We start from the raw sequence: 24,742 nt of genomic DNA on the forward strand, positions 1-24,742 counted from the left end.
GGAAGGGCTTATTATCGGGAAACCGGGAATCTATGATGCAGTGGGTTCAGGGTTAGTAGATCTGCAGTTGGGCCAGAACACTCATCTGTAGTACGGGGTGGCTGTATAGATCTATATGGAGTGAGCGCCCCGTGGCACGCAGCCCATTATTAGTTACCTCTACTGATGGCAGAATAAGGAGGCTACAAAAGATTTTAATTTTTATTATTTTTTTTTAAATAAATACATACGTAAGAAACACAGTTATACCCAAAAAATACCACCGGCAGGCTGACGCTGCTGGAACCTGCTTTTGCGCGCTCAATGCGTACGCTCAGCGAATGCACACAGACATATACTGAACAGCCCCATAGCCCTCTATAGAACAGATAAGTGTCAAAATAATGTCCTTTTGGCATCCAGCAGCCCAGTGTAGCCTTTTTCCCACGTAAGGGATACTTTTGGCCACTGCAAAAAATACACAAAATAAAATCCCCATTGCGCCTGCGTATGATATGCACATCTGTATGATGAGAGTTTTCCAACAAATGTAAAGTCCATAAGCAGTGCGGACAGCGCCTCACTAGTACGTAATGGGTCAGTCTCTCTAGTATCAGCCAGTCTCAGGGCCCTTTTACGCGGGACGACTCGTTGGACAATGAATGCCAGGCCGTCGTCCAAGCAAAAATCGTTCCTGTGCAGGCCGGGAATCATTGCGACCCGCCTCCATTCACAGTAAACAGGCAGATGTTCATAAGTGAATGACTGCCTGTTTACAGAGGCCAATCCATCGTTCAGGTTTCGTCATGCAGAAACTGAATAATGAACGAGAAGCGAACAAATTCTCGATCATCGTTCAGTCGGAGTGTGCCTTTACACTTAATGATTTATTAACTCGTATAAAATGGCCTTTAATGGCAGCTCTCCTGAATAGATTGTACTTTTCTGGGTGGAAATGTATACATTTGATACCCTTCGTGATGTTTGCGGGGTCACTGGAGACTGTTTCAGGCCATAGCAAAGCACTGAAGTCATCGTGTAGCCTTTACAATCCTGCGGTGATTTGCAGACGCCCGTGTGGGACTGCAGATCGTTAGTGTTATATAAGACTATATTCACAGTTTTTGGCGTGTTTCCACAGCATTGTTTTAGTAAAGCGTCACTTTACTGTCTTTTGTGTACAAAAACCTATAAAAAACTGCAAGAAAATCAGCATCCCTAAAAGAGAATCTCCATCAACTCAAAATGATATTTCTGTATATAAAAGAACCTGATGACACCCGGGCGGCCGTGGAGAAGTAGACGGCAGCACACTTTTATGAAAGCTGTCTAAAACAAACTCTGCCTATAGCAACCAATCACAGCGCAGCTTTCTCACACTGTTCAGGTAGAATGAAAGCTGCGCTGTGATTGGATGAAAAACAGATTTTCTTAAAACAACTTTCATAATTGTGTGGTGCCGTGCTACGTTTCCATGGCCCACCCTGTTTTAACCCGTTAAAGGACCAGGATGTTTCGCTCCACAAGGACCAGACACTTTTTAGGGAATTTACCCATGGGGTGGTTTTACAGCCATACAATTTTTTTTTCTTCAGCTACCAAAATGATTGTTCCTGCAATCTTTCCCATATAGGGCTTTTTTAATAACTTTTTTCGAGCAATTTTCTCTTTTTAATTTTATTGGGGGGTAAAAACCTAAAAAAAAAAATTTATTTTAAATGTAGAGTTGTTCATTTCTAAAATGTGTAAATTTACGCTAAAATAAAGTACAGGAACGGGCTCCTCGTATTGTTTTGATATATAATCTGAATAGTTTTGGCGCATACGGTGGCGGTTTTGGTTGGCGTCGGCTTTGGATAATGTCTATATATACATTTGTATTTTATTCTGTAATTTTTATCACTTATTTTTGTAACAATTTTTTTTACCATCATAGGAGCTCCAGTTACAGGGAAAACATCCTCCTGTAGTAACAGAGCTGATCTGCTAGGCCCCGGCAGCTCTGCCGTGATCAAATAGTGGAAGCGGCACTGCCACTATCTCTCTTCACTGAGCGCTAAGTAGCCTGCAAGAGGGAAGGCCTTCTCCTCCGGGTCCTCGGCTGTGACTAACAGCCGCGTCCTCGACCTTCTCTACCTACATTGCAGGAGCCAGAGCTTTAATCCCGTGCTGTATTTTTACCATTGAAGCCCAGGACCGTAAATTGGTCCTTATTGGGTTAAATTCTCTCTTTAGAGGGCTGTACCTCAGCCCTCGGTGTATTTCTATAAGGCTACCTTCACATGGAGCAGAATTGCTGCAGCTGAAAATCCACCCGATTGTTATTACAGTTTAGAGCAAGAAGGGGAAAGTGTGACATGCGAGGGGAAAAAAAAAAATTAAAAATCACACCATGTTCTATTTTTTCGCGTTCCTTAGAACGCATCGCCCATTGATTTCAATGGGCCCTTAAATACATTGCATGGCTCTCGCACACCATGCATCGTGCATGTGAGGTTTCCCACTGAAAGCAATGGGAAACACTTCTGCCAGGCAAGAAACTCACGCGAGAGGACCAGAATTTGCCTGAAAAATCGCCTCGGATCCGTGGGTAAAATACATGTTGCGGAGCGCGATACCTGGCTGAGTTTCTTGGCACGATATCGTGCTCGCCCGTGTAGTTAGCGTAAGTGAAGATGTGCCAGGTCAGGTACATTAGAGGTTCCGAACCCTCAAGGGTGTTCGAGAACCAGAGAGACAAGTACACACATATTTATGAAGGGAGCGTCTAACACACGGGAGGGGGGGGTCTATTGAAAGGCTATATGTACTTTCACAAACAATCTTTTGTTCTCACAGTGACTACAGCATAACAAATAAAGTAACTTTCCTATAGGTGTTACTTAAAATTTCCTACAGCTCCTATGGAGATCATGTGTGTCCATGGTAACAGACTAGAAATAAACTAACAGAAACACATGCTTCAGCAAAATGTAATATTTTGATCAAAATATGTAGGCCCATCCGCCATGTCCAGGTGAACCATATTGAACAGATTCCTAACACTATAGACACCTCTCTCTGGGCAAAAAACCTTCAAAAGAAAGGGAAAGCGGGATGCCTGGCTATATACTCTCACGAAACCACCTGGGACTGATGAGTCATGAATGGAGTGCACGACTAAACAGGTACATGCACCTTCACGTTTAATTTATTTCTTGGAATGACTGACTTTTTATTGCATTTGCATTGTCAGGCGCTGCATTCCCCCATCTGTCCCAGGTGCTTCAGTGAGAGTATATAGCCAGGTATCCCGCTTTCTTATTTATTTGGGGGCCTTTTGCCCAAAGAAAGGTGTCTATAGAGTTAGGAACCCATCCAATAAGTTTTGCATGGACATGGCGGATGGGTCCACATGTTTTGATCAAAATGTGTGTGTAGAACCTTGCTTTTTTTAAATGTGGTTAGTATATACAACAGTTGTGCAATTTTATGCAGATATTAAATGTATATGAGTGCTGAAGCTTGTGTTTCTGTTACTGCACTTGTTGCAGCCACGGCTTATGTGCACCTTCGCATAGAATTTATTTCTTAGAATTACTGACTTTCATTTTTGCATTCCCCCGCCTATCCCAGGTGCTTCGGTGAGAGTATAGAGCCAGGTATCCAGCTTTCCCATTTATTTGGAAGCGTTTTACCCAAAGAGAGAAGTCTATAGAATTAGAAACCCATCCAATAAGTTTTGCCTAGACATAGCGGATGGGCCCATATGTTTCGATCAAAATGTGCGCTAAGAACCTTGCATTTTTATGTGGTTAGTATATACAACAGTTGTGCAGATAATAAATGTGTATGAGTGCTGAGGCATGGGTTTCTGTTACTGCACGTGTTGCAGCAGTGGCTTACGTGCATCTTTACATTTCGTTTACTTGTTGGAGGTGCTTTGGTTTTTTGCAGTCATATTCTCTTCTATCTGTCCTCTACCTTTGACTCCCCTACTAAATATATATTAGCATAAGATAAAAGGGACAAGTGGAAGAAAGTAAAGGCTGACTTATGAGTCCTTAATCACTGAATTCTAGCTTGCTAGAATTGAGCAATCGGCTGTTATCAGCCTGCTGCACTGATAAGATTCACTGTGCCTGTGTCCTGCTGTGAATTCACAGCGAGGCACAGGCTGTAAGCACAGAGAACACTACAGCTGTTTTTGCTTATGCAGAGCAGCGGTATTGTTCTATTAGCGCCTGCAGCTGTGTCCCACTCCTGCTGCATATTCTATAGTAGCTAATTAGCTACAATAAAGTATGCAAAGATGATCGTTCAAAACTGTCACTCAAACTGTCTTTTGAGCAATCATCTGTCAGTGTAAATGGGGTATATGAGACCGCAAAACTGCAGGATTACACTGCAAAGTACTTGTCTGCCGCCACTCAGATGCATATTCTGCATCGCTGCTGTAGACACAAAAATACAGGAAAATTTATTGAACGCCTAGTGCAATATTGTTTCTTTTTAGATATCTTAAGGAACTTTATACATAGGCCAGAATTAAGACACAAAACTGACCACAGGCCACGGTAAATTCTGCACCAGGCTACCTGCGGATTTTGATGTGGCATTGGTTGCAGAAGTGTACATAGCCTTGAAAGGGAATCTACCAGCTGCTATGAGCCCCATAAAGTAAAGAAGGGGGAGGGAGAGACCCGGAAGGCAAGTATGAGGAACACATTCCTAGAAGTGCATCAGTCCCTATTAGCCCATAACTTTAGTTTATAAGATTCAGAAGAGTTGATAAGTTTTCTTTGAGTCGACTTTCTGGAAATTATGGAACCGTTATGGTTCAAAACCCATTTTGACATGTCAGGGTACAGAATCAGAGACCCCAATGAGTGCTAGAAAGGAGGCTAGATTGTTTTTTCTTTACTTTGTTCTGATGACGACAGAGAACGTCTGTTTATACATAAAGTTGGTGCTGTCAAAATACTCCTCTGCAGCCCTTAGACTTTCTACTCTAGTCACATCTAGATCCGCATGCAATTTCCTTTTCCTGCTAGGAGTATCTGTGGTGCAGTCTGCCTGGCTGTTGGTATGAACCATACATTCTCCAATATGCTAACAAAAAAAAAAAAACACATTGAAGCTAGGCTTTAGCCTGCTAGTGTATATGTAAAAGTGGAAGCCAACAGCATTGTGAATGCAGCTCTGGATGCGACTAGAGTAAAAATCATAATAAAAGAAAACATTGGCAAGAACTTTGCAAACTCTTTTCAAAATTAAGTGATGTTGAAAGGCGGAGGTGCACTTTAAGGCTTGGTCAGTGTAAACGGTAGCAGGTGATATATATTACGCTTTATACCTGGGATGTACATTATAAAATTCTGTAACGTTGACGCATTTATGTCATTTGCTGCCATCAATCGGCCCCTGAGGTTTACTCTCATCCATCATCATTCCCGTACTATAGGTTCACAGTACACGGCATGCGGAGGACCAGACACGTACACAGAGGTAAATCTGAAGGTCGTTACTGCAGTAGATGGCGCTTAGGTCCAATAATCTGCAATCTCAAACAGGTAGTGGTAGACGTCAGTGCGCCGGGCGATCTCGTAAGCCGTCTCTCCCAGCTTATTGGTCATTTGGGGTTTGATATAGCGATTCATAAGGAGCAGCTCCAGGAGCTGCCGGCTGTCCCTGTTGGCGGCGGCCAGGTGCAGCGGTGTCAGGGAGCCCTTAGTCTGCGCGTTGATGTCGGCGCCGTGCTGGAGCAGGAAGGAGGCCACCGCCGTGTTGTTCCACTTGCAGGCACTGTGTAGCGGCGTCCATCCATCCAAGGTTACGGCGTGAATGTCTGCTCCCTGGGCGATCAGCTCCCGCACGATGGCCAAGTGGCCGTTGTAGGAGGCTCGGTGCAGCGGGGTGTAATGATCTTCGTCGGTTACGTTCACAAGATCCAGGTTGGTTGAGAGGATTCGTTGAATGGTGCTCAGCTGTACGGAGAAAAGAACCAAGAAGTGAAGAAACTGGGAAAACATCCTGTTAGAAGGACCCAACCATGAATGAAGTGGCAGTGCGCTCGTGTGGCCAGCGCTCCCTTCACAGAGGATCCCAGTCTCGTGATCAGACAATTACCGGTTACGGTGGGACAACCCCCTTTATTAACTCTTTAGAGAAAATTTGGGCAACTTTCTAACATACCTAATTCGTCTTCCGCTCATTAACCCTTTCCAGTCCACTGTCTGACCTCTGAAGACATTATGATTTAAGGCTGTACAGCTCCGATGTTGGAAGACGTCCGTCGGGGTTCTCTTACTGTATATTGTCAGCCTCTCTGCTGTCGGAGCCTATCCAACGTGTCACCTCATGCAGTACTGGCTTTAGCCAGCATATAGCGCCATTGTATAACAGCAGAAAAAGAGTAAGCCCCCCAGGAAAACCAGGATACAAATTGGATTGGAAAGGGTTAAACTCTCCCCTCTCCAATGCATCCTCTCTAACTGCTACACTGCCACCCTGTGCCAGTCACTGCAAGAATGCCTCTACCCTGTGCCAGTATTTTTAATCCGAACTCACACTTTTGTCTCCAAGACTTTCCCTGAGCTGCACCAGTTCTCTGGAATGCGCTACCCCGGACAATCAGGATAATTCCAGACTCCCACAGTTTTAAGCGCGTCCTAAAAACACATCTCTTTAGAGAGGTCTATCCTAATCTATCTCTTCTCCACTTACCCTGCTTCTATATTCTCCCTCAGAACTTGATCACTTTATCCCACGGCATCCCCCACACCCCATATACTTCACATCTGCACATGCACAGAGAGCAGCTGGTGACGGCACAAACAGCTTTATATATACTACCCTACCTATATAAAACATGACCGCACTGTTGTACAGAACAAGCACTGCTACCTCCTCATAGATTGTAAGCTCTTGTGAGCAGCACCTTCCCACTATTGCTTACACTGTTGGTTTAACACCTTAACGACCATGCATACTGACACACTGCATCTGCTCAAACAGCAGAGATTTGAAAAACCATCAATCCCCACTGTTAAACCCTTTACATGCCGTGGGCAGTACGATCACAGTATGTAAAACGCTGACAGAGGGAGGGGGCTCCCTCTCTCACCTATCAAACTCCTGTGATCGCAGGCTCCCAATGGGTTGCTATGGCACCCAGTTACTTGAATATGGCTTCCTCCCATATGTGGAATCTGGTCCTGAAGGACGATCTGTAGTTTCTCTTGGTACCGTTTTGCTGTACATAAGATGGGGTAAAAAGAGGTTTATTAAAAAAAAAAAAAAAACCAAAAAACCCCACAAATCTGCTGTGTATTTTTTTTCTGATTGTCTGGGAGAAAGACACGGATTACTTACGGGTAGTCCCTTTTCCAGGAGTCATCACGACGGCCCCATTACATATGGAGGTTGCCCTCTGACCCAGGTAGGGACAGGAAGAGTTTAAAAGCACCTCCCTTTCCACCCGTGCTTCAGTGACTTATAAATTATTACGGTGGACAATGTTTACTAAACCAAATTTTACCTTTATTCGGTCATATTTACATTTGAAGAACATAAATTATTCTTAAAGGGGAGGGAACTATGGGCCGTCGTGATGACTCCTGGAAAAGGGACTACCGGTAAGTAATCCGTGTCTTTCCAGAGCGTCATCCCGACGGCCCCATTACATATGGAGTATACCAAATTATACGTGGCCCTAGGGTGGGACCACTGCCTGAAGGACTTTACGTCCGTAACTCAGGTCTTTGTCCGACTGGACGTTAACCCTGTAATGTCGGGTAAATGTATGTATACTCGACCAGGTCGCCGCTTTGCAGATCTGCTCGGCAGACGCCTGGCCTTTTTCTGCCCAAGAGGAGGAGAGAGAGCGAGTGGAGTGGGCTCTAATTTTTCCCGGAGGGTCGAGACCCCTGGCTTTATATGCCTCTTGGATGGCGGTCTTGATCCACCTCGCGATGGTGCTCTTAGTTGCCGTCTTTCCTTTTGCCGGCCCCTGAAATTGAATGAAGAGGTTATTATTTTTACGGAAAGAACGGGTGGCCTCTAGGTACGCTAGAACAGCTCTCCTAACGTCTAGGCTATGAAATTCTCTCTCTTTCTCGTTGTGGGGATTTTGACAGAAGGAGGGCAGAGTGATCGTCTGCTCCCTATGAAATTTTGACACTACCTTCGGAAGGAAGGCTGGGTCTAGTTTGAAGGTAATCCTGTCGTCTTGTATTACCATGTATGGTTCAATACAATGTAATGCTTGCAATTCCCCTATTCTCCGAGCCGACGTTATGGCAACTAAAAGGGTAACTTTTAGTGTGAGCAGCCTCAAGGAGAGTTGTGAGAGGGGTTCGAAGGGGGGTTGGCAAAAGCTAGTTAAGACTATATTTAGGTCCCAGGTAGGAAAGGTTTCTCTAACAAAGGGTCGAAGCCGTTCTGCCCCTTTGAGAAACCTACGCACCCAGCGGTGTTCTGCCAAGGGAAAATCTAGGTAGGACCCTAGTGCTGCTGTATGGACTTTAAGGGTTCTAGGACTAAGGCCTTTTTCTAGGCCTGCCTGCAAAAATTCCAGGATTACGGGAATGTCAATTCCTGGGATTTTCCCTGGCTCTATTTTACAGAACTCTGTGAATTTTTTCCATATCCTATCGTAGATAGCTATCGTGATAGGTTTACGGCTTTTTGTTAGGGTAGTAATTACATTATGGGAGAGTCCCTTCCCACGCAGTATCATGCTTTCAGCATCCATGCTGCTAGCTTCAATTTCTCGACCCCTGGGTATATTAGTGGGCCCTGGAGGAGAAGATCTTCTACGGCTGGTAGTAGGAATGGACCCCGGATCGCCAAGGCTTTTAGCAGGGGATACCAGGGCCTTTTGTCCCACATAGGGGCAACTAGTATGACTGACGCCCGGCTGGTTTGGATTTTCCTGAGGGTGCGGGGGATCAGTGGGAAGGGAGGAAAGGCGTAGGCTAGGTCCATGTCCCAGCTTTGGGACAGGGCGTCTACCCCGCGTGGATTGTCTCTGGGGTTCAGCGAGTAAAAGTCCTGGCACTTTGAATTTCTCTTCGTGGCGAACAGGTCTATCTGCGGTTCTCCCCACTGGCAGATTAGTTGGTCGAAGACTCGCTGATTCAGTCCCCATTCTCCTGGATGAATGCTCTGTCTACTCAGGAAGTCGGCAGCGACGTTTGTGGACCCTTTTAAGTGGATCGCTGAGAGGGACAGTACGTTGGATTCCGCCCAGCGGAGTATCTCTGTTGCCAGTCGTTGCAGGTGCGGGTGTCGCGTTCCCCCCTGGTGACGAACAAATGACAGAGCTGTCATATTATCGGTTAGGATTTTGACATGCCTTCCTTTTATAAGGGGTTCTGCCGCCTGAAGGGCTTCCCAGATTGCCCTTAGTTCTCTGAAATTGGATGAGCGTTTAGCTACTTGGGGGTCCCAAATCCCCTGTAGATTTTGGTCGGCTACTTGGGCTCCCCATCCCGTTTTGCTGGCATCTGTTGTGATGGGTACGGTAGATTCTTGTGACCAAGAGGTACCTTTGCTTAGGTTCCTCTGTGAGGTCCACCAGCGCAGGGACTCTTTGACTCGGACGGACAGGCTCACCTTCTTATCCAGGGATGTCTGCCGTTTGTCCCAGTTGGCAAGGATAAATCCTTGTAATTGCCGGGTATGGGCTTGTGCCCATGGGACTATCTGAATGCAAGCCGTCAGGATGCGCAGCACCTTCATTGTTTCTCTAATGGAAACCGCCGTAGCCTGACAGAAGGATTTTACTCTTTGGGTGAGGTCTTCCTTCCTAGATGATGGAAGCCGGGATTCCTGGATGTGGGAGTCTAGTAATACTCCCAGGTACACCTTTTGTGTACCAGGGTTCAAGTCGGACTTCTGCTTGTTAACTATCCAGCCTAAACTGTTTAGGGTGGACAAGACCATGGATAGGTCTATACGCATGGTCTTCTCCGTCCTTGACACCAACAAAAAGTCATCCAGATACGGAAATATGCGGATCTGATTCCGCCTGAAGTAGGCTACCATCTCTATTACGATTTTCGTGAATACCCGAGGGGCGGTGGAGATTCCGAATGGAAGGGCCGTGAATTGGTAATGTTGGATCTTGTCTCCCTCCCGCAGAGCAAACCTCAGGTACTTGTGATGGGCTGCCGTTATTGGGACATGGTAATATGCATCTTTAAGATCTATGGTGCACATTACACTATCTCGATCTATTAGTGGGACGATGGATCTTACTGTTTCCATCTTGAATTTTTTGTACGAGATAAATTTATTTAGGGCTTTAAGATTAAATATAGTCCTAATGGAACCATTTGTTTTTTTTATTAGAAATAGGGGGGAATAGAATCCCTCACCCCTTTCGTAATCGGGGACTTGTGTAATGACCCCTAGGTCCTTAAGTTCCTGAACGCCTTTTATGAGGTTCCCTTGTTCCTGTAGGGACCCCGGGGAGGTTATAAGGAATCTCCTAGGGGGTAGCGAGTGGAATTCAATTTGGTACCCTGCTTCGATTATTCGGAGTACCCAGGGGTTAGACGTTACCCCTTGCCACTGGCTTAGATAGCCCGCTAATCTACCCCCTGTTTGTTCAGGGGAGGGTTGGACTTCCTTACCCTGACCTCCCTTGGGGTACGACCATCTTCCAGTCTTCCCTTTCCCTTTAACTTCGGGAGGAGGCTGGCGCGTCCTCTTCGGGAAGGATGGTTTCCTGAAAGGTTGTCTGTCAGGCAGGGTTTTACTCTTGTCGCCGACTTTTTCCAGGATTTTGTCCAGGACGGGCCCAAACATATATTCCCCTTGGAAGGGGATGGCGCAGAGCTTATTTTTGGATGTAATGTCTGCGGCCCAAGTCTTCAGCCATAGTGCCCTTCTCGCTGAGTTGCTGAGGACTCCGGTTTTTGCCCCGTATCTTACCGTCTCCGCTGATGCGTCAGCCAGGAAGGCGGTAGCCATTTTTAAGAGGGGGAGACAGCTGGCCAACTCCTCTCTGGGGGCCCGATCCTTTATGGAGGCTTCTAGCCTGTTTAGCCAGAGCGCCATGGATCTAGCCACTGAGGTTGAGGCTATGTTAGCCTCGATGGTGAGGGATGTTGCCTCCCAGGCTTTCTTCATTAGTCCGTCGATTTTTTTATCCATCGGATCGGATAGCTGGGAGGTGTCCTCGAAGGGCAAGAGGGTCTTCTTGGCCACTTTTGCGATCTGGATGTCCACCTTAGGGGTTTCCCTGTACAGGCGGACGTCCTCGGTAGCGAATGCGAGCCGGTTTCGGATCTCTCTTGGAACAGTGATCCTTTTTTCCGGTTCTTGCCATTCATCTGTGATCACTTGCTGCAGCGTCTGGTTGACTGGGAACATGATCTTTCTTCTAGATCGGAGGCCGCCAAACATCTCATCCTGGATTGTTCTCGGCGGGTTATCTTCCTCAATTTGCATTGTTTCCCTCACCGCCTTGATGAGGTGCGCAATGTCGTTTGATGAGAAGTAATATTTCTTCTCGTCTTCTATGGGAACTGGTGGGTCCTCTAATTCCCCTTCGGATAGGAGCTCCAGCGATTCACCGGAGATCGAACTCGCCGACTCGGTCTGTCTAGGTCTTTTAGGGACCCGTGACGGACCTGGCTGGGCCTGGGGAAGGGACGCCATGGAAGCCTGCAGCTCTTCACTTATCATGCAGCGGATATCGGATTTGAATGCTGCTTTCTCCTCTGCGAGAATTTTCCCCGTGCATCTGTGAAGGCAGAGCAATTCACTGTTATAGCAGTGCAAGCGTTGGATTCAGGAGCATTACTTGCGGTAATACACTCACTCCTCGCATAGGGTTTTTTTATAGCTCTCCTCGAGCCTTTTGTTGCAGAGGACGCATTTTTTCGATTTTTTCCTCGGGTCCATTTTCTTTGGACCCTCCTTATCCATCTACCCATGAAAGGTGGGGGAGAGGGGAGACAAGAAAGGGAACATATATGCATCCGCTGTACAAGTGACCATTTGCGCATGTTTTGGCGTATAGCCTACTTACAGTTGGTAGGGTGTCAATCTCTCCCTCACGTGCTGAGCTGTCGCGGGTAGACATACTCACATACACTTGTCTGGCAGTCAGCAGGAACCTCCATGGAGTTTAGCCTGCTTTTATGGGGAGGATTTTCAAATTTGGCGCCATTTCCGGGTTTTCGCCGGTAGCCACGCCCCCTACGTTGTGCGCGTGACGTCACCATGCCGGATGACGTCACCGCTATGCGCCCGAGGTCCAGGGAGGCCGCCGCTGCCGTTCCCCTGCCAGGAGGAACTATCCCATCGCAGCAGCGGCGGCCCGAACATGCGATCCGCGCGAGGGAGACCAGCGCTACTGAGGCGACTGACGGCTCCGTCGGCGGCGCAGGTCGGGGATGCAGGGACTCTTGAGTGTGCGGCCCCGACCTCTACCCCTCCAGGGGGGCCGCACAGCGTGCGGTAAGTTTCGTGCGGTAAGTCTTCTTTGCCTCCGCAGCTTCCTATCTCCTGCAGCTCTGGAGCTGCTCCTCTGTCCCACCGTAGGGACAGGAAGACACTGAAGCACGGGTGGAAAGGGAGGTGCTTCTAAACTCTTCCTGTCCCTACCTGGGTCAGAGGGCAACCTCCATATGTAATGGGGCCGTCGGGATGACGCTCTGGAAATAATGTTATTTTAATAGATCAGACTTTGGCCTGCTTCACACGGCCGTGACGGGCCCATCACAGCGCCCCCCCCCCCCCCAGAGACCCAAATACTTACCTCCGGATCCGGCGTCCCACATGATGCTTCGGCGCACATGCGCAATAGACTGCATGATGCGCCGTCCGCGTCACATGACGCGGCTGGCGGGGAAGCGGTTTCACGCTATCTTCCACTGTGCTACAGCGGAAGATAGCGTGACGGACGGCTTCCATTGACTGCAATGGAAGCAGTCCGCGTGTACACCCACGGCAAATAGAGCATGCCGCGGGTGAGGACGGGTGATTTTACGGTGCGGAATTCCGCGGTGGAATTCTGCACCGTGAGCCCTGAGCTATTAGGTTCAATAGAACCTAATAGCTGCAGGCAACGCAGCGGAAATCCACCCGTGGGAAGGAGCCCTTATAGACGCAGTGAGGTTTATATATATATATATATATATATATATATATATATATATATATTAAAAATGTGAAATGGGTTAACTTTTGATAGTTTTATTTTGTAATAAATTCTAAAAAGTTACCAGATTTCTATTGACGCCAATCTACTTTTGGCGTCCGCTTAAAGGATCCGCAGCTAACAGCAAGCATTGAAAGGTATGTCCTTTTGCTTTTTCTTTCACACGCGCGGAAATGAATTGCAATTTCCGCAAGCGGAGGAAAAGAAACAAATATATATGGCAGTACGCTCTATTTTGCTGTGGACCGCCTCCATTTAAGTCAATGGAGGCCATCCGACCCGCAGCCCCTCCGCAATTGAAACTGTGGATAGACTGCGGGTACCCACCTAGCGTCTTCACGGGAAAATTGGCGCTTAAAAAAAAAACTGAACTGAGCATGCGGAATCCTACTCATTTGTGCGAGACTGGCCTAATTTTTAGTCTCCATATGGGGACTTAAACCAGCGATACTATATACTGCAACACTTCAGTAAACCATGCGGGAAATGAACCTGCAACCTTCAGGTCATGAGCGAGAGCTCCGCGCCACACGAGGCCCCGTCAAAGACAGTTGCTGCATATGGAGCAGGCTCTGCTCCCTACCTCCCCTACTGATGAAGTACATGTACTGCAGGGGATTGCAGTACATTATAATCTCTGCATACACTTACTCTGTTATTTTCTGCAGCAAAGAGTACTAGTTCCCTGAGATTGTCCTTCAGAGCCTCCTCCTGGCCCTGATACCAGTCCTCGCTCTTCTCCTCCTCGTCCTCCTCAGACTCCCCCGGCCAATGACTCTGGGTTCCAGTAGGTATCAGATGTCGGTGGGTTTCCAGTAAATCGAACTGGTTAAAGTCATCCGGAAAGTGGTCCAGTTTTTCTTGCAGTTCGAGCTCGTCCTCTGCGGTGATGTCCGCGCCGTGGTCCTGGGAGACGTCCTTCTCTGGTGCTGAGCTCATCTGAAAGACAGCAGACATTTAGACAGGCCCGGGAAAATGGTGATCTATGTGCCAACTCCGAAAGTTAAAGGGGTTTCCTGGGATTAAACTATTAAGGACTTCTCTTCAGAATAGGTCATCAATAGTTGATCAGCGGGGATCCACCACTCGGGATCCCCGCTGATCGAGTGATTGAAGCATATAGCGGTAGTGCCCGGTATTGTAGCTCACTTGAATGGAACTAGGCTTATCTGAAGTGATATGACCCAGAAGATGATGGACCGCTATCGCCTCTTCAATCAGCTGATTGGTGGGGGTCTGCAGTTCATAGAGCCCGACCAATCAGCTGATTGAAAAGGCCATGGCGTTCCATTATCTTCTTCTTCTGATACTATAGTTTTGTCTTGGAACACCCCTTAAAAAACCAACAGCGGAGTGCCCAAGCCCCGACCTCCCGTGTAGTCACAGCGGGGACATAACCATAGTTTCCCTAGTAGGTCCACCAGCACAGTAGGGCTCAAAAAGTCCTAGCAGGATCCCTATGATTTCTGGTTATCACAAGACCGCATCCCCCCACATGTACTTACCAGCCACACGCCCCCGGCAATACAGAATAGCGCCGTTTACTGCTCTACTCCACCCAAGAAGAGATGGCAACTCCCATTACAAGCCATAGGGACCCATCATGAAAGCCAATGTGGCCAGTGTTGAAAAAGCCTTAGGTCTTGTCTACACAATGGATTTTAGCACGAATTCTGCACCAAATCTGCCTCCCATTGAATTCAAGTGGAATTTCACATTTTTCCTTATACAACGTCAATTCGAAATTTTCATTGTGGAGAAAAAAAACAAAAAACACGAAGGGACTCGTCAGCTCCCGATGTGGATTCAGGGACGAATTTGAAATGAGCGGCAGGATGAAAATTCGCACCTAATTTTGAAACTGCTTTAAAATAATGAAACCGCGGTGTGAACGTAGGGGTTAGGCCATAAGAGGTGGAAAATGTGCAGCGAGTCTACTGGAAATGCTGATGACTTGTGTTGCAAATGATGAAACCTGCCGTAAATTTCAAACCCCAGTCGTATGGGTGATTTTTTTTAATGCCATGTTGCATCTGTGTGTTGTTGGTTTTTCACGTGTGCAAAAATAAAAACACCAGTTTCGGCACAATCTACAGAAAACTGGGTGCGCAAAATAAACCACAATGAATACGGATACCCAGAGATTGTAATGGCCAATGTAGATGCATGAACTTGGGCCAAATAACACGGAAAATATGCGTGTCTGAATACCCCCAATTAATTGAATGGGGTCCGTATTAAAGGGGTTGTCCCGCGAAAGCAAGTGGGTCTATACACTTCTGTATGGCCATATTAATGCACTTTGTAATGTACATTGTGCATTAATTATGAGCCATACAGAAGTTATTCACTTACTTGTTCCGTTGCTGGCGTCCTCGTCTCCATGGTGCCGTCTAATTTTCAGCGTCTAATCGCCAGATTAGACGCGCTTGCGCAGTCCGGTCTTCTGCTTTTCTCAATGGGGCCGCTCGTGCCGGAGAGCGGCTCCTCGTAGCTCCGCCCCGTCACGTGCCGATTCCAGCCAATCAGGAGGCTGGAATCGGCAATGGACCGCACAGAAGAGCTGCGGTCCACCGAGGGAGAAGATGCCGGCGGCCATCTTCAGCCAGTAAGTAAGAAGTCACCGGAGCGCGGGGATTCAGGTAAGCACTGTCCGGGTTTTTTTTTTAACCCCTGCATCGGGTTTGTCTCGCACCGAACGGGGGGGGGGGGTTTGGAAAAAAAGAAAAAAAACCTGTTTCGGCGCGGGACAACCCCTTTAAGTCAGTAGGGCTGGCTTAACACAGATGTGTTTCCGTATTTTGGTCACGTGACAAAAGAAAACTAAATAGAACATGCTCTATTTTTCTGTCAACCAAAGATCCCCATAGAAGTCAATAAGTGGTTGCACAAACGCGCGCAAAACACACAAGGGGATGCGCGATACGCTGCGTAGATTCCAATAGAAAAAGAACACATTTGGAACTCGTTAAGACTAATTAGTTGTTTCAATCAGAGAGTCTTTGTTTGCCGTGCGCAAATGAACATGACTTGTGGGCGCAGTAAAACACGCCGATGCGCGCACAAGAAAAACACCGTTGTTCCCCAAACACATGTGAAGCTGTCCGTAGGCCAATATTCTGACGCAGGCGGTGACAGCCGATCCCCGCTGAGGTCCATTATTGAGCCGGTGTGTTGGATAATAAGGGCCCTTCTATGCCGAGCGAATATTGTTCTGTTAATCATTGGATCGCGCGCGTGAAACTCACGGCTCACTGAATGGCGGTGGAGCGCGACGCAGATCTCTTCCAGCCACCCACCTCCATTCAGAGTGAACAGGCCGTCGTTTATAGGAGAGCGCCTGCCTGTTCACATGAATCCTAGTTCGCTGTTCCATTCCGGCCGTGTTTACACTAGATAACTAGCGTTCAGTTTTGTGCAATTCCAGCAGTTTACCGACCAATAAAATCAGTGTTAAAGCGCCCCGAGGCCGGCTTCTCACGGACGCTTTTGATTCCAACGGGTTTGTTCTCATTTCTGTTCGCACATTTCGGTCTATTTTTCTCAGTATTTGCGCAACAAAAGTCCCCATAGAAGTCGATGGGGATGGACCAGCTCGCCAGCAGAACGCAAGGAGATGCGTGTAATGCAGTGTAACTCCGCCGATGATGGAACATATCTGGAACTAATTACACTAATTAGCCACTTCAATCAGCGCATCTTTTTGTCCCGAACACACAAAAAAAAAAAAGAATAAGTACATAAAATAAGCCAACACACTCGCAAAAAAGCCCAATTTATGGCGCAGTTTCACATACGTCCGTGTAAAAGGGCCCGAGTAACGTTAGCAGCGTCATGTACCCTATATAACAGCCGGGCAGGATGGCGAATGGGCATTATGGCGCTCATTAAAGGGGCGGTCCATACAGTCATGGCAGGGGGGCCCAGGCTTAGGTGATGATCAGGAATCTCAGGGTGATCTATATGATCACAGATCAGTATTATATATATATATATATATATATATATATATATATATATATATATATATATTATATATATATATATACACACACACACACACACACACATACACATACACACACCCCTCACCTGTTACTGCTAGAACGAAACTCCTGCAACCCCCCCTGTGCATCATGCTAATGCGTCCCTGCATCCACCATCATGACTTCTACCTGTTGCCCCCACATTATCCTCCCCCCACAAGAGAACAGGGTCAGTTGCAATCCCAGCAACCAGAGCATCCACCGCCCCTCCTCACCTTTCACGCTGCTCAGTAGCCCTTTTCCAAAGAGCATGCCAATAAAAACTACACTTCCCAGCATGCTTTGCATATCTCACGCCAACCGACTGCCGCCTGCGTCCTCCAATAAGGACCCTACGTTACGCTCACTAGAGCTCAAACTGCTCTGTCACTTCTGCGTCTTCTATTAAACAGCCATTTTGTTGTAGTCCAAAGCCCTGTGGTGCCGTGCGCTGCATGCTGGGATTTGTAGTTTTGCCGGCAGCTCCCGGCATGCACATGTTTCCCCGGGAGCTTGCAGTGAAGAGGAGAGGTGGGTAATGAGCAGAGTTGGACTGTAGGTGCACGCAGGGTAATTACATGTATTAGTGTTGGGTCATGGCACAGCAGGCACAGGAGGTAATGGGGGCAGCTGTGGCTGGTCAGTATGCTGGGGCAGGAGACTCACTCACTTGTATGCCTTCTGTGTGATTACAGATGCCGCTCTTGTAGTTCTCACATCTCAGCTCTGTAATGCGGACAGAATGCTGCGCTATCTTGTCTGGGAAACACGCTGGAATTCCAACTCACCCCGTCCTAGCCAATGGGGCCCTTCGGTTTGCCCTCCGTGGATGACCCCCATTAGGGTGCGTTCACAAGAGTGCGCACAAACCTGGACCGCTATCACGATGGTAAAAGTGGGATTTGCAAAAACGCATCGCATTCTGTAAGTGCTTCCAATAGTAGACATTATTGGAATGCAGATGGCTGGGCGTAGAGGGGGGTGCAGCAAGGACCCGTAGGACGTAACGGGCGATGTCCTGCATGTTGGGCAGCGACTCTTTAGTCCCGCAGCGTCGCTGCAAGAGAAGAGCCGCCCGTGTGAATAACACAAAGATGTCAATGCTATTAACACATCAGTTCTGTCCGTATCAATATTGAATGGAACCCCCCATGTAAATATACCCTAATGCCGTGCCGTCCGCAGATGCCCCCCGTAATGGCGTGCCGTCCGCGGATGCTCCCCCCCTCTGACGGCGTGCCGTCCGCGGATGCTCCCCCCCTCTGACGGCGTGCCGTCCGCGGGTGCTCCCCCTCCCCCCTCTGACGGCGTGCCGTCCGCGGGTGCTCCCCCCCCCCCTCTGACGGCGTGCCGTCCGCGGGTGCTCCCCCCCCCCTCTGACGGCGTGCCGTCCGCGGGTGCTCCCCCCCCCCCTCTGACGGCGTGCCGTCCGCGGGTGCTCCCCCCCCCCCTCTGACGGCGTGCCGTCCGCGGGTGCTTCCCCCCCTCTGACGGCGTGCCGTCCGCGGGTGCTTCCCCCCCTCTGACGGCGTGCCGTCCGCGGGTGCTTCCCCTTCTAAGGGCGTGCCGTCCGCAGATGCCTTCCCCTGTAGTGGCGTTCCGTCCGCAGATGCTCCCAGAGTAATGGTGTGCCGTCCGCAGATGCCCACCCCCCTGTATTGACTTGCCGTCTGCAGATGTCCTCTTTCCCCTGTAATGGCGTGCCGTGTGCAGATGCCTCCCCTGTCGGCTGGCTGCACATGGAATTTTGACACGGCTCCATTCACATGAACGGAGGGCTGCTCATTTTCAGCATGTGGGGATCTGAGAGTTTGAATCCCCCACCACCATAAAGGGTTAGAACATCCCTGCAATAAGTTCCAAGAGGGTGCAATCCTTGTGCTGCTCCTTAATTTTCAATATCCCTTTCATTTTTTTCCCTCTTTCAATACTTCTTTCATCCCTTGACGCTAAAGGACGTCCTCCTCCGATGGCGGGCTTTGTGTGGAGCGGTCCCGGGAGCCGAACCCGCACCATACAAAGCGAATGCTGGTAGTCGTTCACAGCCAACACCCACACACAATGGCCTCAATCAGTGGTCACCTTGATCATGGCTGTTAACACTTTAAATGAGAGTGGCATTTAAATGCCCAGATTGGTATTCGTGGATCCTGACAACGACTCCCCACCACCACCTCAATGAGATCATGATGTTCAGTTGTCATGGCAGAGCAGGGCCTTTTGAAATCCCTCACGGCCGCCGTGTATTTCTGCCTATTAAGATGGGTCTGTAGCATGTCTTAATACAACACTGACAGAAATGCCATATGCTACAATACTGTATTATTGCAGGCTATGTTATAAGTAATCAAGCAATATACTGCAACTTCAATCCCTGTTACAATGTCATTTTGTATGCAGTAAAAACAAGAGTCCCCCTTTTACCCCCCCAAAGTTGACAAAATTGCGTGATTTTTCTTCCATTTCACTTCATGTAAAAAATGTTTTAATGTTTTTCAATACATTATGATACATCAACTAGTACCATTGAAAAATACAACTCATCCCCCAAAAAACAAGCCCTCAGACATCTTAATTGACTGAAAACTAAGTGATTGGGATTTTTTTGAAAGTGGGGAGGAGAAACCCCCCCAAAAACGGCTGCCTTCTTAAGAGGTTAATTTTAAAGAAGGGCTCTTTTTGTCACATCTTACTGACAATTGCCGGGGTGAACGTACAAGTGCAGGTGTAGCTCGGCAATTGGCTTGGTTAAATGTAATTTCTCGCTCCTGTAATTCGGGAACATAGCAAAACCATGGGATATAGCCACTGCCACCAGGAGGCGACACTAAGCAAAAAAAAGGTGTTAGCCCCTCCCACTGGCAATATCCCTCCTGCTGACACTAGGCTGATCAGTTTTCTGCTTAGTGTCCGTAGGAGGCATACGGCTCGCCTGCATGGGTTGTGTTCTGGATTGGCCAGAGCTGACGGGGAGACAAGACACTCCCCATCACCCTAACCGAGGAGGGCGAACAGAGCTGGATGTGCAAACTCTGTTGTCTGCCCAGCCCCCTCAGAAGGCAAGGAGGCACATCCAGGGTCTCCTGCATGTAGCCCGCCAGCCATAGAGCCCCCCATTATGGTCATTGGTCCACGGCCTCTCCCCGTGCAAGGGCAGACAACGCTAGGGGAAGAGCTCTGCTGGAGCTGGGAGCCACCCTTCGGTCGGCTAGGTGAGTATGTGCCTTCCCCCCCCCCCCCCCCCCCCCTTCTCTTCTCCTTCTCTTCCGTCCTCCCCTTGTGTAGCTGGGTGCAGGTGATGGACCCCTTCCCTGGTGGGTAGTCTCTTGGGTACCTGCTTTTGTGTCCTCGAGTATTCTCTAGGCTTGCAGCAGAGGCTTCTTCCTAGGCACGGCGGTGTCAGCAGTGGCCCCGCCCCCGATAGGTGACGTTGGACGGCGGTAGCGCGCGATCTCTCTCTCCTGGATGCGCCGGAGGAAGCGCTGTGGAAGCTGATGGCCTAGCACCAGTGGCAGGGTGTGGGGGGATGGGGGAGCATCACCTCGGCACTTTCCCTCACCTTCCTAGCAGATCTCGCGCTATCCCGCAGTGGGAGCTGGCTGTCACTACCAGCGTCCTGTATTGCCATTGCCTAAAATCGCTGTAATAAGCGATAAGGCATGGCAGGAGAGAAGTCCTGCCATGCCTTATCATAGCGATCATCAGTACTGCAGTAAAAGTCCCTCAGAGGGACACAGATGGTGTAAAAAAAAAATCTAAATAATGTACAAAAAATAAAAGTGTAAAAAAATGTTAAAAACCTTTTTTAATGCTTTTTCTCATATTAGCATAAAAAATCCCACATATTTGGTATCGTCATGTCTGTAAAGACCCATACAATAAATCAAACACGCTTTTTATCCTGCACAGCAAAAAGCGTTAAAAAAACACAAAAAAATATTTTGCCTCAAAAAAAACAATGTGATAAAAAAAAGCCATATGTACCCCAAAATGGTACCAATAAACACTACAGCTCGTCTCACAAAAAATAAGCCCTCACAGAGCTCCGCCCATGGAAAAGTAAAAAAGTTATAGGACTATGAATGCAGCGATTTAGAAAAAAATAATAATTTCCAAATGAAGGGTTTTTATTGTGGAAAAACCTAAAAAAATAAATAAAAAAATTTGGTAATGTTGTAACCGTACCATCCCGCAGAAAAAAACGTATTGTGTCATTTATGCTGCATAATTAATGCTTAAAAAAAATAATAATAAATCTATGTCAGAATTGATGCGGTTTTTTTCTCCCTACGATCATAGAAAAAATAATAAAAGTTTTACAATGTAGTCTATGTAACCAAAAATGGTACCAATCAACACTACAGTTCACCACGCAAATATCAAGCCCTCATACGGCCGCGTTGACGGAAAAATAAAAAAGTTATGGCTTTTGAAAAATGGAGATGAAAAAATACCAAAAATCGTTTGGTCCTCAACACCAAAATAGGCCGTGTCCTTAAGGGGTTAAAAGGCCTTTTTAGAGGTATGCCTCTTCTGCCTTTTCCTCTTTTCCTTGTGGAAGTGCTGCTGTTTGTCATCAGCTCCCCAGCACAGAGGACCAAGCGGTGCCCAGTTACTGCTCCTGCAGGTCAAGGTTGGCTGACCCAGGTGATGGTTGCGGACGGCGTTTTTCAGCACCATGTCCGACCCCAGGGCCCAGGAGTCCGGGCAGGGTTTGGCCAGGGCTACGCACTATGCCTGTTCTCGTTGCAAAACAAAGTTCGCATGCGGGCAGGTGGAGCCATGTTGCAGTGATTGCTCTCTGGCTAAGCAGGCAGCTGCTCAAACTTCCTCTCTCGTCCAGCCCCCTCCCTCTGTGGAGTCAGAGTTGGCCCACTCCCTGTCCCAGGCGGTATCAGAACTCAACCGGGCATCTGTGCAGATCCTGGATCGGTTGGATCACGGGGCTCTTGTCACGCAGGATGCGGGGTTGGATGAGTTTTTCAGGAGAGGTGCCCACCCGCGGAAGCGGGTGAGGCCGTCGGGGTCATGGGGCACGTCTAGCTCTCCGTCCTCCCCGTCCCTACTACACTCCCCAGGTATGAGATTGCAGCGATCGTCCGGTGAGGATATTTGCCTGGGGTAGAGCTATCGGATTCATCCTCTAATTCCGATCTGGAGGAGAAGCAGGAATCAAAGCTGTCGACTATGGTAGACAGCCTCATACTGGCGATACGGGATTCGTTCCATATCTCAGAACAGGCTCCTCCTTCTCTGACGTTGTCCCTTTCCGTTAGTCATCCCAGGTTCCCCCCTAAGACTTTTCTGCCTCATAAGGATTTCAAGAAGATCCTGTCCAGGGAATGCAAGTCTATCCTCCTCCAGCATCCTTTGGCGTCCAGGTCTGCGGTGTGCATCTTCCTGCAGGGGGTCACACATGCTGCTCCCCGAATCCGTTCGCTGGTTCCACCGTGGGATCTGAATTTGGTTCTGGACGCCCTTCAGGCTCATCCTTTTGAGCCTTTGGATGGTGTGCCATGACGTCTGTTCACTTAGAAGGCGGCTTTTCTGGTGGCAGTCACTTCCATCCATAGGGTCTCTGAGATCGTGGTGTTATCAGCATGCCTGCCGTTCACGGTCTTTCACCAGGACAAGGTGGTCCTGCGTCCAGTGCCTTCTTTTTTTTCCATATCAATGAGGATATCGTGCTGCCTTCCTTCTGCCCAGCGGCAGTACACCCAATGCAGCGGGCTCTCCACACATTGGACCTGGTACGAGCTCTGAGGATCTACGTTGGGCAGACAGCTACTTTTTGGCACTTTGATCCCCTGTTTGTAATCCCTGAAGGCTCAAGGTGCGGCCTTGCAGCTTCCAAGGTGACCATTTCCCGCTGGATTCGTTTGGCGTTGATGGAGGCCTACCGGGCCAAGGGGAAGACCCCGACCATTTCGGGTGACGGCGCACCCGACTAGGGTGGTGGGGGCCTCATGGGCTGTATGCAATGGAGCATCTGCCTCACAAGTATGCAGGGTGGCTACTTGGTCGTTTCTTCAGACTTTTTCAAAATTCTACCAGATTCACATTTTTGCATCTGCTAACGCCGTCCTTGGTCGCAGGGCACTACAAATGGCGGTAGTCTGACCACATGCAGGGTTTTTCGTTTTTCTCCCCCCCTCTCCCTTTCCCCCAAGGGACTGCTTTAGGACGTCCCATGGTTTTGCTGTGTTCTCCCTTTCTCGCTCGTGTCATTGGGGATTTTTGTGAACTCTCCGTAAAATCTCTTTCTCGTCTCGTCATTGGGGGACACAGCTCCCACCCATCTTTTTCTGTTGCCATATGACACAGTTTTTTGTCCTGACCAGGACCTGGGTTCCGTATCTCGCACGTGATGCTGTATTTACGTTGTGTTTGTAACTGTCGTGTCATATTGCTGACCTTCGTTGCTTTTTTCCCCCCGCGTGGCGGTTCCTACTGCTGGTAAACAAACTGATCAGCTTAGTGTCAGCAGGAGGGATCTGGCCAGTGGGAGGGGCTAACACCTTTTTTTGCTAAGTGTCGCCTTCTAGTGGCATTGGCTATATCCCGTGGTTTTGCTGTGTCCCTCAATGATGAGACAAGAAAGAGATTTTACGGTGAGTTCACGAAAATCTCCCTTTTTTGACCACGTGACACACTACTGCGACTTGTGAGCCTGTATTTTTTCCTTTTGCCCGGTTGTTTGTTCCCTTTCCACGGATGATATAATTGGACGTCTAAACGTATATTGAGTGATTTAAGAGCATTCTGTATGTAACAGCCGTGGCAGGACTGGATGGTCTCATCCTTTGTACCGTACTATGGCAGTCTGATTCCTGGCTCACCATCTACTGCTCTCCAATCATGTAATCAGCTCGTTTGAAGTGCTACAATAGACCCTCGTCCTCCAGATCCCTCATGTTGTTTCTCCTCTCTTTGTTCAGCGGGTTCTGAAATCATTGTAGAGCTGTAATTCTGCGTTATTGCTGCATGTTGTTCATAAAGCACAAGACAGCAGTTATAAAGGAAGTGATAATAACAATGTGTCTTATTTCTTCTCCAGGCTTGGAACATTTGCATATTACATCCTACATTTTTAATCAACCTAAGTGCAAGTGTAGACATGAGCTCATCCGGTAGCACCCTGTAAGTAATCTTATTTTTATTATTTTTTTTATTACATTGTGAACTATACCAATAACCCTTGTACAAGAACATAACTACTATAATACTGCCCCCTATATACAAAAGCATAACTACTATAATACTGCCCCCTATGTACAAGAACATAACTACTATAATACTGCCCCCTATATACAAAAGCATAACTACTATAATACTGCCCCCTATGTACAAGAATATAACTACTATAATACTGCCGCCTATGTAGAAGAATATAACTACTATAATACTGCCCCCTATGTACAAGAATATAACTACTATAATACTGCCCCCTATGTACAAGGACATAACTGCTATAATACTGCTCCTATGTACAAAAATATAACTACTATAATACTGCCCCCTATGTACAAGAATATAACTACTATTATACTGCCTCCTATGTACAAGAATATAACTACTATTA

The 24,742-nt window shown here is 47.9% G+C and overlaps 2 protein-coding genes across 2 annotated transcripts in view; one reads left to right on the forward strand and one right to left on the reverse strand.

The window, feature by feature from the left end:
- Positions 1-212: 212 nt before the first annotated feature.
- On the reverse strand, positions 213-17,459 carry ANKRD49 (ankyrin repeat domain 49). Its single transcript, XM_066586833.1, has 3 exons — positions 17,397-17,459; positions 13,787-14,074; positions 213-5,945 (listed from the first exon to the last, which is right to left on the reverse strand). The coding sequence occupies exons 2-3, from the start codon at positions 14,072-14,074 to the stop codon at positions 5,502-5,504; spliced, it is 732 nt and encodes a 243-aa protein (XP_066442930.1). The 5' UTR covers positions 17,397-17,459; the 3' UTR covers positions 213-5,501.
- A 183-nt stretch (positions 17,460-17,642) lies between these two features.
- Positions 17,643-24,742, forward strand: part of MRE11 (MRE11 homolog, double strand break repair nuclease) — a 192,190-nt gene continuing 185,090 nt past the window's right edge. The window contains exons 1-2 of the mRNA XM_066586845.1: positions 17,643-17,691; positions 24,218-24,300. Coding sequence (XP_066442942.1) covers positions 24,278-24,300 — 23 coding nt within the window. The 5' untranslated portion in view covers positions 17,643-17,691; positions 24,218-24,277. The remainder of the gene's footprint in view (positions 17,692-24,217; positions 24,301-24,742) is intronic.

The sequence above is a fragment of the Eleutherodactylus coqui genome, chromosome 1 (assembly GCF_035609145.1).
Source record: "Eleutherodactylus coqui strain aEleCoq1 chromosome 1, aEleCoq1.hap1, whole genome shotgun sequence".
NCBI classification, from domain to species: Eukaryota; Metazoa; Chordata; class Amphibia; order Anura; family Eleutherodactylidae; genus Eleutherodactylus; species Eleutherodactylus coqui.